At 16.5% G+C, this 18,844-nt stretch overlaps 4 protein-coding genes across 4 annotated transcripts; 2 read left to right on the top strand and 2 right to left on the bottom strand.

Moving 5' to 3' along the window:
- Positions 1–1,477: 1,477 nt before the first annotated feature.
- PRELSG_0815600 (regulator of initiation factor 2, putative) lies at positions 1,478–3,911 on the top strand (the record flags this gene model as incomplete). Its single annotated transcript, XM_028676225.1, has 2 exons — positions 1,478–3,658; positions 3,831–3,911. The coding sequence occupies 2 exons, from the start codon at positions 1,478–1,480 to the stop codon at positions 3,909–3,911; spliced, it is 2,262 nt and encodes a 753-aa protein (XP_028532735.1).
- Positions 3,912–4,154: 243 nt separating this feature from the next.
- IscA2 (iron-sulfur assembly protein, putative) lies at positions 4,155–4,943 on the bottom strand (the record flags this gene model as incomplete). The annotated part of the gene is made up of 1 exon (XM_028676224.1): positions 4,155–4,943. The coding sequence occupies one exon, from the start codon at positions 4,941–4,943 to the stop codon at positions 4,155–4,157; it is 789 nt and encodes a 262-aa protein (XP_028532734.1).
- Positions 4,944–6,521: 1,578 nt separating this feature from the next.
- On the top strand, positions 6,522–9,959 carry PRELSG_0815400 (conserved Plasmodium protein, unknown function; the record flags this gene model as incomplete). Its single annotated transcript, XM_028676221.1, has 1 exon — positions 6,522–9,959. One exon carries the CDS (start codon positions 6,522–6,524, stop codon positions 9,957–9,959), a length of 3,438 nt encoding a protein of 1,145 aa, XP_028532733.1.
- Positions 9,960–10,316: 357 nt separating this feature from the next.
- PRELSG_0815300 (conserved Plasmodium protein, unknown function) lies at positions 10,317–18,624 on the bottom strand (the record flags this gene model as incomplete). The annotated part of the gene is made up of 2 exons (XM_028676220.1): positions 10,317–10,443; positions 10,586–18,624. 2 exons carry the CDS (start codon positions 18,622–18,624, stop codon positions 10,317–10,319), a joined length of 8,166 nt encoding a protein of 2,721 aa, XP_028532732.1.
- Between the last annotated feature and the right edge of the window lie 220 nt (positions 18,625–18,844).

Raw genomic sequence — 18,844 nt, 5'->3', positions numbered from 1 at the left:
TTATAAATAAATAAATATATGAAGAATCTAAAATGTAAAATTCTATTACATATGAATAGTATTAATAATTAATATTCTTAAAACAATAATACGTAAAAATAAAAATAATAAAAACAATTTATCTAAATTGCTACATTTAGAGAATGAATTAATATTTATTTACTAACTAATTAATATATAATCATTATAAAATTTAAGTAAATATATATACATATATGTGCATATCATTTTCCTCAACTATAAAAATATATATAATATATATAAATTTTTTTTTTTTTCTTCTTTTTTTTTTTTTCATAAAAACATCAATAAACTAAATATTTCTTTGCTTTTTCTTCTCAACATATATATTTATATATATATATATATGTGTGTGTACATTTAAAAAAGAATTATGCGATGATACAATTAAACAAACAAATATATAATAATAAAAAGTAAAAGATAATGATATAAATAATATACTATTTTAACAATATCCAAAAAGATTGTTCAAAAAAAAAGAAAAAAAAGGAAAAAGAAAAAGAAAAAAAAAAAACGAATAATTATAAAGGTAAAAATTGAAAAATATAAATATTTTATATATATTTGTTAAAAACTTTTTAGCTATATCTTTCTGAATAACTTTTTTGTTATATTGAAGATAAATTATTCAATCTAATCATATTTTTTAAATATCCAAAAATAAACTAAAAAAAATTATTTATTATTAAATATATGCAATTAGAAATCTACATAAATATAAAATTTTTAATTTAAAAAGCTGTTTTTTTTTTTTTTTAATACAAAAATATGATACAAAAGTATATTCTTCGTTGAATTTATATATATATATATATTAATATTGAGATATATATATATTTTTTTTTTTTTCTATATATACACATTTACTTAAAATTTCTACATAAAAAATACAAAAAAATAAAAAATAAATATCATTTTTTATGTTATTGTGTAAACTAAAAATAAAATAAATTTATTAAAATTTTTTTTTAAAAAGCATACCAAAATATAGAGAATTTTTTAATTTCTTTTTTAAAAAAAAAAAATTGTTATTTTTTTCTATTGTAATAGAAAAATATAAATACTAAAATTAGGTACTGTTTTTCCTTAAAAAAATATTAATTTAAAAAAAAAAATTATTTTGTGGCAATGTTTTATATAAGAATCCTTTATAAAAGAAAATGTAATCTATTACTTATGTTTTCATTTTTTTAACACTTAAAAAAAAAAAATAAATACAAATAAAAATAAATACTAATCCTTAAAAGTAGGTAAAAACAAAAAAAATTAATAAAATGTTTTATGTATTATGTTCAATAGGTTTTTTATTTAATTTAAAAGGTTTTCAACTTTTATATCAATTTTTTTTTTTTTAAAAAAAACAACTTGGTTTTGTAGAATAATTAATAAAAATAATTTGTTGGCATATATAACATTTTCATTTAAATTTTTTTTTTTTTTTATTATTATAAAAATGGATTCATATAAAAGTTATGATTTTTCAAATTCTGAAAATGATAAAGAATATTTAGAAAATTTAACTTATTTATTTGACAAAGATGTTATATTATTAAATACATTTATTTATACATACTTAATAAATTATTTTCAAAAAATAGAAATTTTTTTAAATTCGGATAAAGTTAAAGATCCTTTTATTAATGATTTACAATATAAAATTGGAAAATTGTATGAAAATTTTAAAAATAAAAATAATAATGAATATTCTAAAAATTATTTAAAAACAGATGTAGAAAATCAAATTAATACAATAAAAAATAATAGCATAGAAAAGGATACTAATATTACTTATATTAATAAAAATGATATAAATAATAGACATAGTAAAAGTTTTATAAAAAATGATGAAATAAATATGATTTTTGAAAATGTTGATAATATACTTTTTCATACATTACTACTTGTAAGCACAAATGATGAAAATATGGAATATTCCCATAATTTAGTAAAATTAAAAATAGAAATTTGTTTTAAAAATCTCGTTGTTAATATATATTCCTTTGAATGCATTTTAATTAATAAAAAATGGAATTATGATCTAGATACAGTTATTACTAATGAAAAGTATGATAAAATAACTGATATAAATAAATTAGAAATTAATTTTAAAAAAAATAGTTCAGATGAAAAAAAAAATACAATATTAAATCATTTAGTTAACAATATAAATTTGCATTCATTAAATAAAGAAAAAGCTTTTGAAAATGGGCTACAATATATTTATAATGAATTATTTCATTTAAAAATATTAACATATTATGACAACATTTATGATATAATTAATGGAATAAATGATTTTTTTTACTTTTTATATGAACCTGATTTTTATAACTTTTCTATTCAAAAAGTAAACAAAATATGCTACAAAAAGTTATATGATCAATATAATAATATTATGATAAAATCTAAGACTATTAAATTAAATAAGGAAATGATTGCTTATTTATTAAGTGATTATATATTTCTACCAAATTATGTAAAAAGAAATAAAATTAAAAACATTGATGAATATTTATATTCTTCTTTTTCTTCTTATTCCAACAGTTCATCATCAATTAAAAGTCACAAAAACAAAAATATTCCATCGAAAAAAAAAAATGCAATAAACAAAAATGAAGTAGATAATAAAAAAGATGAAGCTTATATTATTGATACGAAGAATGAAGAAGAACGAAATATGAACGAAATAAATAAGGAGTTAAAAAAAAATGAAGATGAAATAACTTCATCTTGTAAAGAAATATCATATGATGAATCTAGTGAGAATTCTAATTTAAGCAACAAAAAAGAAAAAAAAGAAAAAGAAAAAGGAAAAAAAAATATGAACGATTTATTTTATAATAAAAATTTTCGCAATATACTAGAAAAAATTAAAAAAAAAATAGAAGAATTAAATAATAACGTTTTTTTAAGGGTAAATCATAAAAATCTAAGATCAGGTTCTTTTGTAAATAATAACAGTTTGGAAATAAAAACATTATATGATGCATTATTAGTATTAAAAAGTTCTACTAGCATTTATAAAATATTAAAAGAAAATAAAAATAAAGATAATTACTTAATTTTATCCAAATATGTAAATATTAATATTTGTTTTTTATTTGAAGTATATGTTTTTAATAAAGAAATAATAGCTGTATCACAAAAATATTTGAATTATTATTTTGATTTTCTTAAAGAAGCAGATAGTATAATTGATACAATAAATCTTATAAAAGTTTTTTATGAAAAAAATTTAAAAAATTCATTCCCATCTAATGATTATATATTTCAATTATATATACATACTTTTAAAAAAACACAAAAAAAAAAAATTCTTTTAATAAATGCAAAAAATTGGTTATATAAAAATAAACATCCTATATTTACAAATACTTTTTTAAAGAGTTATATTTACACTGGAAATAAAGGAGTAGAAATAAAAGATGAAAATTATAACTGTAAAAATATATATAAATTTATTTTTAACACTTCGTGTTTAAATACAAAAGAAACAGAAAAAAAGGAGGAATGTGATAATAAAAACAATATAAATGTAGATATTTTTGACTTTTATTTATATGATAATATATTATATTACTGTATTTTAAAAGATGATTCTATTTATAAAAAAAATTCTAATATCTATCCAAAGGTATGAAATAAATGGTTTAATCTTTAAATTATATAGTATATTTACTTATTTTTATTTAACTCTTTTTTTTTTTTTAATATTTATTTGAAATAAAATGTAAAATTTATTTCATTTATAGTTTTTATTTATTTATTTTAATATATATATATATATTTTTTTTTTTTACTTCAAGGATTTAAATTATATCAAAGAAGGAGAAATTGATATAGATAATTTGATTGATACTATGAAAAAGGAAAATAACATTCAATAAAAAGGTTTTAAAGTTACAATAAAAAATGTTCTATATTTAAAATAATAATAATAATATTAATATTAGATGCAAATTTAAAAAATAAAACATATGAAGGAAAGCAAATTTATGCATATACATATTACACACAATATATAAATATAAACATAATTTTCATCTCCTATATAAAAATGGAGGATCTTTTTTCACTTCTTTTTTTTTTTTTTTTTTAATTTACTTTGTTTTTTCTTTTTTATTTATTTATTATTTTTTTGAAAAATGGAAACTAGTACCACATGGGCAAATAGATGTTATATTCGGATTTTTGAAAATAAATTTTTCTGTTAAATCATCTTTATAATAGTCAAGTACTGTGTTAATAACATATAATACACATTTGTTATCAATTACTAGAAGTATAGTTTTTTGATCATCATATATAATTTCATCTTTTTTACTAATAGCATCTTTATCAACAAAACTGAAAGAATGTGTTAACCCATTACATCCCTTGGTAATAAAATATAATTTTAAAACATGATTATTATTTTTATTTTGCTTATTATTATTTTCAATTATTTTTTTTATCTCTTTTTCAGCTTTTTCCGTTATTGTTATTATGCTTTTTTTAATATTTCTTTTTTTTAATAATTTTTCTAATTTTATTTCATCGTCACTTAAAATGAGGTCATTATTCTTTGATTCATTTTCATTTTTATTTTTTTTTTCTTCCTCTTTTTCTTTATTATTATCATTATTAAAAACAAATTCATTTAAATCATTTAAAATATATTCCTTACTTTTCACATTTTTTATATTTGTTACAGAAATTTCCTTTTTATTTTCTTTTGTTTTATAATTTGTTTTCTCTAATTTTTGAAAAAATTCATATTTATTATTTATGTTTAATATAAGAGATTTTCTTGTTTTTATACTTTTATGAAGAAATCTCTTTAATTTATACCAATGAAAAGAATAACTATTTAAATTATTGAACATAAATGATTTAACATTTAAATTACATTTTAATGATTTTGAAAGATTTTTATACATCTTGTAAACATTTTAAATGTTTTCATTTTTATTTTGTTTTATGTTTTTTTTTTTTTTTTATTTATATATGTAAAAAAAAAAAAAAAATTCATGTAATTTTTTCTTTGTAGAACAAAAATAGGAAACCTTTAAAAAAAAAATTTTTTATTTCATTGTAGAATAAAAATTATATATATATTTTTTAAATAAATATTTTATTTTCACTTTTTTTTTTTTATAAAGTTAGAATTATATATTTTTAAACATAAAAGAAATTAATTTTTTTTTTTTTTTTTTTATAATTTGTCAGTTTCCTAGAATTAAAACATAAAATTTAAACTTTTTAAAATTTTTAAATATTGCTTTTTTTTTTTTTGTTCTCATTTTTTTTTTTTTTTGAAAAGTTTTACACAATGAAAAAATTGACAAAAGAAATTATCGAAAAATTGTCATATAAGGATTAAATATCTTGATATAAAAATTCTAAATACTATGATAACTCGTATTTAAATTTATTATATTAAAAATATGAAACTTTAAAGAATTCGATTAAAAATAATATAAAAATAGACACCATTTAATGTGTAGTTATAAATTTGTTTTTTTTTCTTTTTTTTTTAATTAAAATTTTAAAAAGAATTAAATTTATTTATATATAATAATATTAAAGTTTAGCACAATGAATCATAGGAAAATATATAATAAAGATAACTTGTTATAATATATAGTTTAAATATTTTTTTTTTTAAAAATAATACAAATTAAGGAAAACACATATAACAAAAAATTTGAAAATAATATAAATGGAGATATATATCTAAAAATTAAAGTTAAATATATATTAAGATATGTATAAATATTTCCTTAAAATATTTTTGAATGATGTTTTTTCACCTCTCTGATATGTGCATAATTTAAGATAAATTTAAGTAATTAAAAAAAAAAAAAAATACTATATTTAAAATCACTTGGAATATATGCAATATTATAAAATAAGAGATTACCGAATTACAGTTAATTGTCTATTTTTATTTTTATTTTATTTTTTTTTTTCTTTAAAAACTAATTTTAGGTAAATTATTTTTTTTAATAAAAACTTTATAATGTCTAATTTTACTCTATTCATTTATTTTTTAATAACCTTTAATAATAAATTTTTTTTTTTTTGAAAACATATAAATAAAAAAAAAAAAAATAATAAGACAAAGAATAAAATTAAATAAATAAAACTAGAAAACTATATAAAAATAATGGATAATAAATTAAATAAATAAATTAAATCCTACTTTATTTAAAATATGTGCAAAGATAACTTTTTTTCTCTTTTTCTTTTCTATTTCTATTTATAATTAATTTTTCTAAAGAGTATGCTTAGATGTAATTTTATTATATTTCATTTTTTTATTATTTAGCTCCTCTACTATTTTATTATTTGTTCTTATATGAATTTTTTTATTTCAGTAGATTTTATTTAAAATATACATTGTTTATTCTTATATATTAGTAATATCTTTTTTTTCTTTATCTTATTACGAAATTTTTCTTTTCTTCTTTTTTTCTTTTTTTCTTTTATTCTTTTCTACTTTTTTGAAATTAAAAATGTATTTAAAAGAAAATGATGAGAATAATAAGATAAATATAAATAATTACAAAAACATAATACATAATAAAAAAAAAAATATAGATATATTGAATCAACAAAATGAGTTAGATAAAAAGGGAAATAAAACTTTAATAAATAATAATGAAAATACTATGAAATATTGTAATATAAAGGAAAAGATAGATAATAATATTTATGATGAAACTGAAGATGACAGTGATGAAGATTACGAAGTAGATGAAGAAGAAGACGATGATGATGATTTTGATGTAAATGAATATGACGAAGAAGAAATAGACTTAAACTTTAATTCATATAATAATTATTATTACGAAGCATATAATGAAGATGACGATAAGAATGAAATAGAGGAAATAATAAAAAATAAAAATAGAGACGATAGTATAAAAAATGAAGAAGAAAAAAAAGACAATATAACATGTGAAAAATATAATAATTTATTAACAAATTACAGGATAAGAGAACATTATAATATAAATAAGGAGTTAAAAAAAAGGATAACTAATGATTATACTAATAAAAATGATGATAATAAAAGTGATAGTTGCTATAGTTGTAAAAGTGAAGATAGAATAAAATATGATAATAATAACAATATTTTAAGGAATAACTATGAAATTAAAAATGAAAATGATTTTACATTTGATGTTTTAGATCGTATTGATGATATTTACTACAAAGAATCAAGATATAAAAGCTTGAAAAATGTGAATAATTATAATAACAATGTTTGTATAAATGATTTAAATTTAAACTTAATAAGTGATTACCTAAATGTTGATATATCAGTATTTCATAAAAAAACTACAATTTTGTTATTAGGAAATACACAAAGTGGAAAAAGTTCTTTTATTAATTGGTTCTCTGAGAATTATGTTCAAAATACTAGTTCCATACAAAAGCAAAATCAAATAACCTATGTAGATATAAAAAGTAATTTTAAATTTAATTTTAAAAAACTGAACAATGATAATTATCAATTCGGATTATTAAGTAAATTAAAAAATAATAATCATTATGATTCAAGTAAAAATTGTGAATTATATAATGAAAATAAGAAAATCATATTTTCTGGAGAAAATTGTGATTATTTATTTAAACCTTTTCAAAAATTAAGAAAAAAAGCTCATAACATTAAAAAATATATATACGGAAAAATTTATTATCAAAATAACTTAACTAAATATATGAATAGAGTTAATTCAGTTTCTTTTATCGATACAAGTGGAATAAATGAAATTAGTGATGTAGAATATGACGAAATAATAATGAATTTATCAAAATATGTTGATTTAATATTTATATTCATTGATTCCAATAAATATTCTATAAATACAAGGCTACTAAGAATTATAAATTATTTAATAGATAATCAAATAAATAAAGTTACCATATGTTTAACTAGAATTGATCTAATGAAAAAAATAAATCTATACCGGGTAGTATTTTATTTAACTCAATATTTTCTCAGAAATTTAAATATTTTTAAATTTAATTCTTTAAATGACTATTGCGATTCAAAATATAAAAATAATAGTATCTTAAACAATCATACTGAGGAAAATAGTAATAAAAGTAGAAATAAAATAGAAAAAATAAATATATTTTTTAATAAATCTATTAAATCATTTCAAAATATATTACTGTTTCCTAAACTATTAACTAAAATTATAAGCAATAAAAATATAAATGAAAAAAAGAAAAATTTTCTACATAGTAATAGTTCTAATAATTATTTTTACGAAAGAGAAGATGAAGATGAAGATGATAATGAAAAAGAAATAATAAATAACAATATGTACTATAAAAAGAAGAGTAGTAATTCTTTTATTAATTCTCCAAAAGATTCAGTAAAATCAAATGAAGGTATTTTTAAAAAAATTATGACAAAAAGCTATAATTCTTTTAAGGAAAAAATAATGAATACTGATGTAATAAGTAAAATCAATAGTACTACTAATGATTATATTCAGGAGGAAGAATCAAAATATAACGATATTAGTTATAAAGGTAATAATAGAGATATTGATAACAAAATAAATAATAAATATAAAAAATTAAACAATTCTTTTGATAAATTAAAAGAAAGTAATAATGAATCAAAAAGAATTTACAAGAATAGTGATTATTACTATTCAAATAAAAGTCACAATCATAAAAAAAATAATTCAAGTAAATTATATGAGAAGAAAGTTAATTACTGTGATTGTGTAAAAAATTTAAGCATTTTTTTTTTTGTATTGATTTATGAAGTTATGACAACAATATACAGTTTAGTTTATACAAGTATTAATAATTGCCTTAATCCTAATGAAGCAAAATTTATAAGTACAGAAAATTTAAACATTGCAGAAGAAGAAAACAAATCAAAATATAATCATGATAATTCATATAAAATTTTAGAATTTTTAACAATATATTTGCCTGAAATACCTTGTGATATGTTTAAAAGAGAAAAGTGGAAATATGATGAATCTAATCTAAATTATAATGGTAGAAAAAATAGATTCAGTTATAATGCTCAATATGAGAATAATGATTATAATGAAATCTTAAAAAATAATATAAATAATAATCCTCAAAGGAGGAGTATACCTGTTGATTTTTTATTGTTAGATAAAAGAAATAACTTTAATAAAAATATAGATTATACTACTACTACTACTACTACTAATAATAATAATAATAATAATTTCAGTGGACTAAATGAAATAACTCGTAATTCAATTATTACTGATAGTGATTTCAATAATAGAAATTCTAATTATGTTTTAGATAATGAATATAGAAACTCCTATCTTACAAAACCTAAAAATTTTAATCCTTATGATATAAATTTCATGAAAATGAAAAATGATGATGTAAAAGATTTAAACATGATTCAAGAGTTATTATTTAAAATTGATGAGAGTATAGACTTTAAAACAAATCAAAGTATATATATGCTTAAAAATGATTTGCAAAAAATTCAAGACAGCTGCTTAAAAAAAATTTCTGATAATAACGAGATAATTAAAAAAAATAAATCTTTAAGAATTCAAAAAATAAAATTTTATTTTTTTAAATATATGGCTATACTAATTGGTTTTTTTATTTCTTTAATGAGATACGACCTATTAGTTTATTTTAATTTCATAAAGCCTGAACTGTTATTTAGTATTTTCTCTAAATATTTTCTGTTTTTATCTTCCTATAACAAAAATTCCATTTTTATTGCAATAAATATTATATTAATAGTCACTTACTTTATTCTATATTTTAAATATAATAAAAGAAATTATTTTAAATCATTAGATAAAAGTGATTTAAATAAAATAAAAATTATTTTATTGTTTACACAAATAATTTTTGATGAAATAAATCAATTACATTTGAAACTACTTGGAAAAAAAATAAAAGATGAAAAAAAATAAAGATGCATATAAAAAGTGAATCAAACAATTTAAAAACAATTTACACAATTAAAATAATAATATTAAAATTTTCAAATTAATAAATGAACAAAAAAAAAAGATGAAAAAAGGAAAAAGAAAAAAATAGAATAGAATGGAATAGAATAGAATAAAATAATATAATATAAAAATAAGGTATAAATAGAAAAAATAACAAAAAAAGAAAAAAAAAAATTAGCTCTCCATATATATAAATAATAATAAATAAAAAAAAAAAAAAAATACTAAATTTAATTTTATTATGAAAAAAATAATGTATTTTTTTTATATTTTAAAATTATTTTTCTTCTTTGAAAAAAAAACAAAACTAAAATTTTATTAATAAAAGTTACTAATTAACATATGGTAGAATAACAATATAGAATTTGTACTATAACTAATTTTTATATCATCATAAACAAATTCTTCTTTTTTGTTATTTTGCATAAAATATTCCACGCTTTCTCTAAAAAAATAAAATTATATTAAAATTAGGAAATATAATTAAAAGTAAAATTACAAAAATTGTTATACAGTAGTATAAATAAATAAATATATATATAAATATATATATATTTTTGTGTTTATTTGTTTTTGTTTTTCTTTACCTTAAATGTAACACTATATTGTCATAACTTAATGTGTCAAAACAAAATATTTTTGATGTATCATTTGTCTTTAAATAATTTTTTAGAGTAGCAAAATAAGAAAAAGTCAAATATTTACTCAAATGCATATGTCTTACAAGTATTAAAAGTATTAAATATATAGGTGAATTTATTGAATGAGTACTGCTTATTTTATTAATTAAATACAAGTTAAAATACATTTTAAATAATTTTAAAAAAACATTGTACGAAAAAAGAGATTGCATAAAATAAGGATAAAAAGATATCATAAAATAAACGAAATAAACATATATCTGATTAAATAATGCTTCCCTTTTTTTTTCTTCTTCTAGAACATTCAGTTGATAATTTTTTTTTTTGTTTTCTTCTATAAATGATTTATAATACTTCTTAATATAAACAAGAACTTGTTTAGTAATATAAGAAATAAAGATATTAAATGTATACTTCATATCTACATTATCAAAAGAAATTAAGGAAGTATCTGACATAATATTGAATTTAAAATATTCTTCATTTTCAATTGAATTCAATTTTTTATATATAAATTGAAAGATTTCAGTTGGATTAAAAGTTTTATATTTATATTTGTGTAAAATGAATATTCGAAGACATAACCACTTTAACAAAAAAGATTGTTTACATATATTTAAAAAATTACAATCTTTTATCAACTTTTCTATTAATTTATAAAGTTTACTAATTATAATTGAATTTTCTTTTTCCTTTTTTAAAATTTTGGGGAAGAAAAAATAAATAAAATTTTTTCTCCTTTCATAAAAATGTTCTTCATCTGATTTATTTTTTGTAAAACACAAGAATGATCTATAGTAAAAAAATTTTAAAATTTTAAAAACCCAAAATTTTTTTTCTTTTTTTTTTACATGTTCATTAATTAAATTTTTTTTATTTTTTTCATGGATTTTAAAGTTTTCTAAATAGTCATCCATTTTTTCATTTTCAGTAGATGATGCACTAAACTTTTCCGAATAATTTGATGTATCGTAATATTCATCATTATCGCTCATTTCTTTCATAGAAGTATCATTGACTTCAATTTCTTTTTGTATCTTGAATTTTTTTTCATTAATTCCTTTCTCATTTATTTTATTAAAATGTACTTGTTGATTTATTTTACTTGATTCGATTTTTCTCTCATTATTTTCCTTATTTATTTCATTTTCATTAATTTGATTTGCTAAATTTAACTTATTATCAAGATTTGTTTCTTCAACTTTACATTTATTAAAGACAGAAGTATTTTCATTTTCTTGGTTAATTTCTGCTAATTCTAAATTTTTTTTTTCTTCGTCATCTTTGATGTCTGAATAATTTAATTTATATTTTTCTAAATATTTATCTACATTTTTCTTTTCTTTTGAAAATTCTAAATATGTTATATTATTCATATCAATTAAAATATTTTTTAAAGGTAATGTATGCAAAAGGATATTAATAAAGCAATAACTCTTAAATACCAATAATTTTATACTTTTTTTTAAAAAAATAGAATCACTTATATATTTGAGGCTATCCATAAATAATGATAGATCATAATTAAGAATAAAATTTTCTAATTCTTGCTCAACAGAACTTAAGAATGTTTGAATAATATTTTGCTTTTCTTTTTCAATACTGTAAATTTTTTTATTCAAATAAAATTTAAAAAATTGATGATTAAATAAAATACTTATGATTGAAATTAAAAAGTCAAAGGCTTCATATATACTTATATTTAAAAGAAAACATATTTTAAAAAGATATAAAAAATACAATTTTTCACATATTTTTATTTTTCTTTTGATTACATAATTATTATTTTTTTTACCAAAACATTTAATTAGTGAACATAAATAAAAGAAAATGTGGAAATTAATTAATCCGAAATTTTTAGCATTATAAAAAAATTCTGACCAATATAATATTTTCTCTTTTTTGTAACTTGTTTTCATAATTGCACATATAATATAATCTAATAATTCATTAAAATAAATAATAGAACTATCTTTTTTATTATTATATTTGAAAAAACACAAAATATCTTTATACTTCTCTTTACTATTTTGATTATTAAAAAATTCATAATTATTTGATTTATTTATATAACTTACATTATCATATTTGTTATTATTTATAATTATTTCACTAAAGTAATCATTATTATTTTTCTTATTTAATGTTTTTTTATATTCCATATTCTCATTATCTTCTTTACTTGTGTCATTATCATCAATAATTTCATAAAAATGGAATTTCATACTAAAACTATTTTTATTAATAGATTTAGAGTTTTCAATCAAACATTCAACATTACTATAAACATTTTTTTCATTGTGAATCATGTAATACACTACTTTGTTTACTTCTTCAACAAAATAGTATAAGTTCTTTATTTTATTTAAAAAATTTAAATTATAATTATCATTGTCAAGTACTTCATATATATCATTTTCTGTTTTTTCGTGTTTTTTTTTTTCACTGTCTTCTCCATTTTTTAATTTTTCTTTTATGCTATTTGTTTTTTGTAAATTATTGGATTCATTTTCCACTTTTTCGTAGATTTCTTTGTTAAATTCATTTCGATAATTTTCTTTATCATATAATTCTAAATGAAAATTATACATAAAAAAGGAAGAATTATCAAATTTAAATAATATATCTAAGAATATTTTATCATGATTTAAATTTTTAATGTATTTATTTACATTATTAGCCAATAGATAACATTTAAAATTTTTAATAATACTTCTTTTTATTTTATTATAAAATTTAATTATATATATTTTTTTTTTTAAATAATTATCGTAGTTTTCCTTTTTAAACATCAAAAATATCAAGAACTTATCATCATCTTCTTTATCAAAGTAACTCCTTTTTTTTATTGTTACAAGGTTATTATAATTATTTATATTCTTAGTTGTTTTAAAAATGTTTCTATTTTTTAAAATATAGCAACTTTCATTATTAAAATAATACGCATTCTTTTTATATGTTTTATGAAGAATATTATAATAAAATCGTATATTAAAAATTAGATGTATCAATAAATATAAGCTATTATAATAAATATAATTCAATATTTCTGATGTATATAGATTATTTACAATATTTTTTTTAAGTATTTTTATAATTTCTATTTTTTTATAATTTCCTTTTTGAAATATAAATTTTTTAAAATTAACTAATTCAAAAATCTCTTTGTTAATATTTCTAGGAATGCATTTCAAATGATTCTTTAATTCGTAATTATATATGTCGTCAGTATTAATATATTTTATTTCATTATCAATATAAAAGTTATTTTCTTTTAATAATAATCCTATTAAACAGTATTTATGGATATCATCACTTATGTCACTTAAATTTAATAATTCTAAGTCTTCAATAACATTACTTTTTTTATCAATAAATGTTAAAAAATTATAAATAGTGAATGTTATTATAACGCTTAAGACAATATTTTCTCTTTTTTTTTCATAAAGATGCAAAATTATTTTATTTAAATAATTTAAAAATATATTTACCATATTTATATCTTTTTTCAAAGCATATTCTAAGAATTTATAACATGAATAAAAGTCCAAAGAAGTTTCTCTTTTTTTTTTTTTTTTTTCTTCCTTTAGAAAAAACAGATTATAATTTACACTTTTTATTTCTTTTAATGATTTTAGTAAAAATTTAATGATTAAAAAATGAGTCATATTATTTAAATTCATAAATCTTATAATTTTTTGATTTTCTTTTTTAAAATTCTTAAATTTTCTGCTATAAACTGATAGTGAGCTTGATAAAATTTTATGAATATCATAAGTTTTATAAAAAAAAATATTAAAAAAAAAACTTAATTTTATATGAGAGCAATATATTTTAGATAAAACACAATTACTTATTTTAATTATTTCATGCATATCATACATAATCTTTTCTTTTAAATAGGTGCAATCATTATTATTAATATTATTTTCATCAAAATTATCTAAATTTTTATCACAATTAATAATATCATTTTCATAACTTGTATTTTTAGTTTCATTACTTTTCATTTTCTTTGAAAATTCATCATTTGTTAAAAATTCATTTTTTCTTTTATTATTTTTTTTATTGCTTCCGTATATGAGATCATTTTTTAAGTTTTTTAAACCGCGTACTTTTATATTTTTTTTAAAAAAATTATTTACTCTCTTTTTTTTTATAATATTATTTTTTATATATTCAATGTAATATATCAATTTATTTTCATGGATCAAGTTTACAAGGTTATTTTGTATAAACAAATTATAAAATAAGTTGAAATGAAAGTTATTATTTTGGTTATTCATTTTAATTAAAAAATTTAGACAGTTTTTTTCTTCGTGCGTTAATAATATTTTGAAATAGTTATAACCTTTTTTTGTTTCAAAAATATAATCTAATAATGTATTATTATTGAGTTTTGTCCTATTTATATCTATGTTAATATTACTATTTCCGTTTTCCTTATAAGAACCTATACTTTCTAGGTGTACTTCTCCCATATTAGTATTAGAATCATTAACTGATAAATATAAAGAATATTTATTGTTTTCTTTAAATCTCTTTAAATAATGTTTTAATTTTTTTCTTTCCAGTATATAATATTTATTGTTGTAAAAATAAATGGATAATTTTTTTTTAATCTCTAGTTGATTAGAATTTTCAATTGGTGATAAAATAAATGACAAAATATTCTTATTTATGTATTCAATGTTACTTACAAAAATTAAAAAACGAATTATTGGTTTACCTATTTTTAAGATATATAATTTTAAGGAGTCATTATTCCATAACTGCAAAAATATTTCCATTGATAAAGTTTTAATTAAAATATACTTTTGATTATTATATTTATTCATTAAATCAATGCATTTAATAAATATGTACTGTGTAATTAAAATTGAGGAACATATATTTAATAAAAAATTTTTTATATATCTTAAAAATAATAACAGCAAATGCTTTTTGTGATTATGAAAACATTCAATTTTGTCAAAAATTACGCGAAATAATTTAAAATATAGAATATTGAAAAAAGTCTTATTTTTATTTTTTTTTGTTGTTTTTTCATTTTTTGTTATAATTGGTAATAATCTCTCTATTAAATTTACAAAATACGTCATTTTTAAGGAATAATTCTTCATTAGATTAATTAAAAAAAACAAAAAAAGAATTAGCGTATTTTTATTTAATATTTTTAAAATTAAATTATAAAAACTCCCATATTCCTCATCATCCTCATTCATAATTATAATTTTATACAAGAGAAAAAAACATATTTTATTTTTATAATTCTCAGTAATTTGATAAAAATTATTAAAAAAAAACAAAAAATTGTCAAAACTAATTGGTGAATCATCTGTAGTTAATCTATTTTTATCTATTGTTTTATTAAATTTAAACATATTTTCTAAAAATAGAAATTTTCTATTATGGATTGATATATTTTTATAATTATTATATAAAATATTTTTATAAAGGTAATAATTATTATTATTAAACAAAGATATTTTAAAAATATCAACAATCTGTATGTTATCTTTTATTAAATCTATTTTATTGAAACTATTTAGTATATTCACACTTTTGCATTTTAGAATTATATTATTCCATTTCTCTTTTATTTCTTCACTTTTTTTAGAATAATTACATATTTCATTTTTCATTTTATTTTCAGTTTTATTTTTCTTTTTATCTTTCTCATATATATTTTCTTCAAAATCATTATGAATTTTTTCTTTAAACTTATAGATATTACTCATTTTATTTATCGATACATCTTTATCTGTTATATTATAAAATGAATTATTTGAACTATTTATTATCGTGCTTCCAATATATTCTGAATTTTTATTAGTATTTGAGATCACATTATTTTCATTTTCTCCTTTATATTTATTGTGCATATCAATGGAAATTGTTCGTTCACCTAAATTATTTCTATAGTTTTTGTTACATGGGATAAACTTCATATTATTTGAATATTCATTTTTATCAATAGATATTTTAGGATTACTAACAATGTACGTGTTATTATCCTCTACATATTGAGTATTATTAATATTAAAATTTTGATTAAAATAATTTTTACTTAAGTTATTTTCTTTTCGATTTTCCTTAGAATATTCATTAGAAGGATAATTTATTTTAAATGAATCTTCAGAATCTTTAATAGTATTAATAATTTTTTTTAATGCTTCATTATTTTTATTTTCAAGTAATTCATTACACATTATATTTAAATTACTTACACCTTTTTCGTTTAAATTATTTAAATATTTAGATAACATTTTTACGATATTTGAATTGTTATTTTCAGAATACAATGTATCATCTTTAAATGAATATGAGTTATTTTCTCTGGGAACATATTTGTCTGAATTCATTTCGAAATTATTGCTGTTATTACTATCATTATTAATGCTAGTATAATTTATATTACTCACATTATTACTTATATTACTATTGCTACTACTAATACTACTGCTATTATTAAACTCTATATCATCATTATAAACCTTGCTACTTTTTATATTATTTTCATAAAATACTTTTTTTATATTTCTATTAGACAAATTCTTCTTGTTAGTGTTCATATTACAATTATTATTAAGATTATTATTACCTAAAGTTTCTATATCTTTATTATTATTACAATAATAATTATTAGTTTCATTTAAATAATTTTTATCATTGATATATGCGTAATTATAATTATTACTATTATTATCATTATCATTGCTATTTGACATTATGAAATTATAATTATGCAAATTACTCATATTATTTTGCTTGTTTTCGTAATTATTGAAAACCTTTTTATTGATATGAGTATTTTTTATTTCATAATCTTCGTATTCCTTATTTTTGTTTTTTGTTTCTGTCATTTCTTCTTCATTATTTTTAGAATTATGCACATACATTAAATGAGGAAATCCATTATTTTTTACGCTAGTAGAATTGTCAAGATTACTATTATTTGAAAGTGTTATTTTATTAAATTTTTTTTTATAAGTTAAGTTGTTACTAAATGTATATTCATTATTTTTATTATTTTGGTTTGATTTGTTATAATTATTATCTTCGCTATTAAAAAATTTTTTTTTTGGATTATTCATTTTTTTGCTTATATTACAAAAATGTTCACTATCTTTTATTGAATTAGATTCATTAAAACATGATTCATTTATATTATTTTCTAGGTTATTCTTTTTATTTTTCTTATTTTTGTTGATATTTTTTGTATCATTTTTTCTAATAATGTTATTATTTCTATTTCCTTTATTATTATAATCATCCTTTTTATTATAACTATTAAAATAATTAGAATTTATATATTTTTCGCTATTCATGTTAGCATTATTAAAATTATTAATATTATTATTATTATTATAATTACTATCTTTATTATTATTATTAATATTGATATTATTATTATTACAATTACTATCTTTGTTATTATTATTAATGTTAATATTATTATTATTATTATTGTAATTAATATCTTTATTATTATTGTTATTATTAATATTGTTATTAGTAGTTATATTGTTATTATTGTTATTATTTCCTTTTCTTTTCTTTTTTTTATTTTTTTGTTCTTCAGAATATGGATTATGATTTATTTTTTTGGAATTTTTTATTAAATTATTATAATTATATAAATTTGTGTTTACGAAACTATTTTTTAAATTTTTATTTCTAGTATTTTTCTTGATTATTTTATCATGTACGTATTTTTTATGTTTATTTTGATTATTATCTACACTTATATTTGATCTTTTATTAAGTGTACTATCATTGGTTGTAATATTTCTATTTAAATAATTTTTAAAATTCGAATAGTTTGAGCATTTATTTTTTTCAAAATCATTGTAAATGTTCCTTTTTTGTTTGTTTTTTTCAAATACGAAATTAGATTCACTTTCATTTTTATGTTTCTCTTTATGAAAATTCTCATTATCATTAGAAATAATAAAATTTGATTTTTTGTTGTTATCATTCATTCTTAGTATATAAAACAAAAAAATTTAAACATTTTCCTTGTGATTTAATAAATGATTAAAACAAAAACATCAAAAGTTTATTTGAATTAAAAATATATGTAACGTTTTCAAGTTTTCTTATATAATATTAAATTGAAAGAAGAAAATTTCTTAAAATTAGAAAAGGCAAGAAATAAAATATAATATTTTTTAAAAATAAAAGTATATCCTTTTAACAAAA

This window comes from Plasmodium relictum (assembly GCF_900005765.1).
Source record: "Plasmodium relictum strain SGS1 genome assembly, chromosome: 8".
NCBI classification, from domain to species: domain Eukaryota; phylum Apicomplexa; class Aconoidasida; order Haemosporida; family Plasmodiidae; genus Plasmodium; species Plasmodium relictum.
The sequence above is the reverse complement of the archived record's forward strand: the minus strand, read 5'-3'. Positions and strand labels throughout refer to the sequence as shown.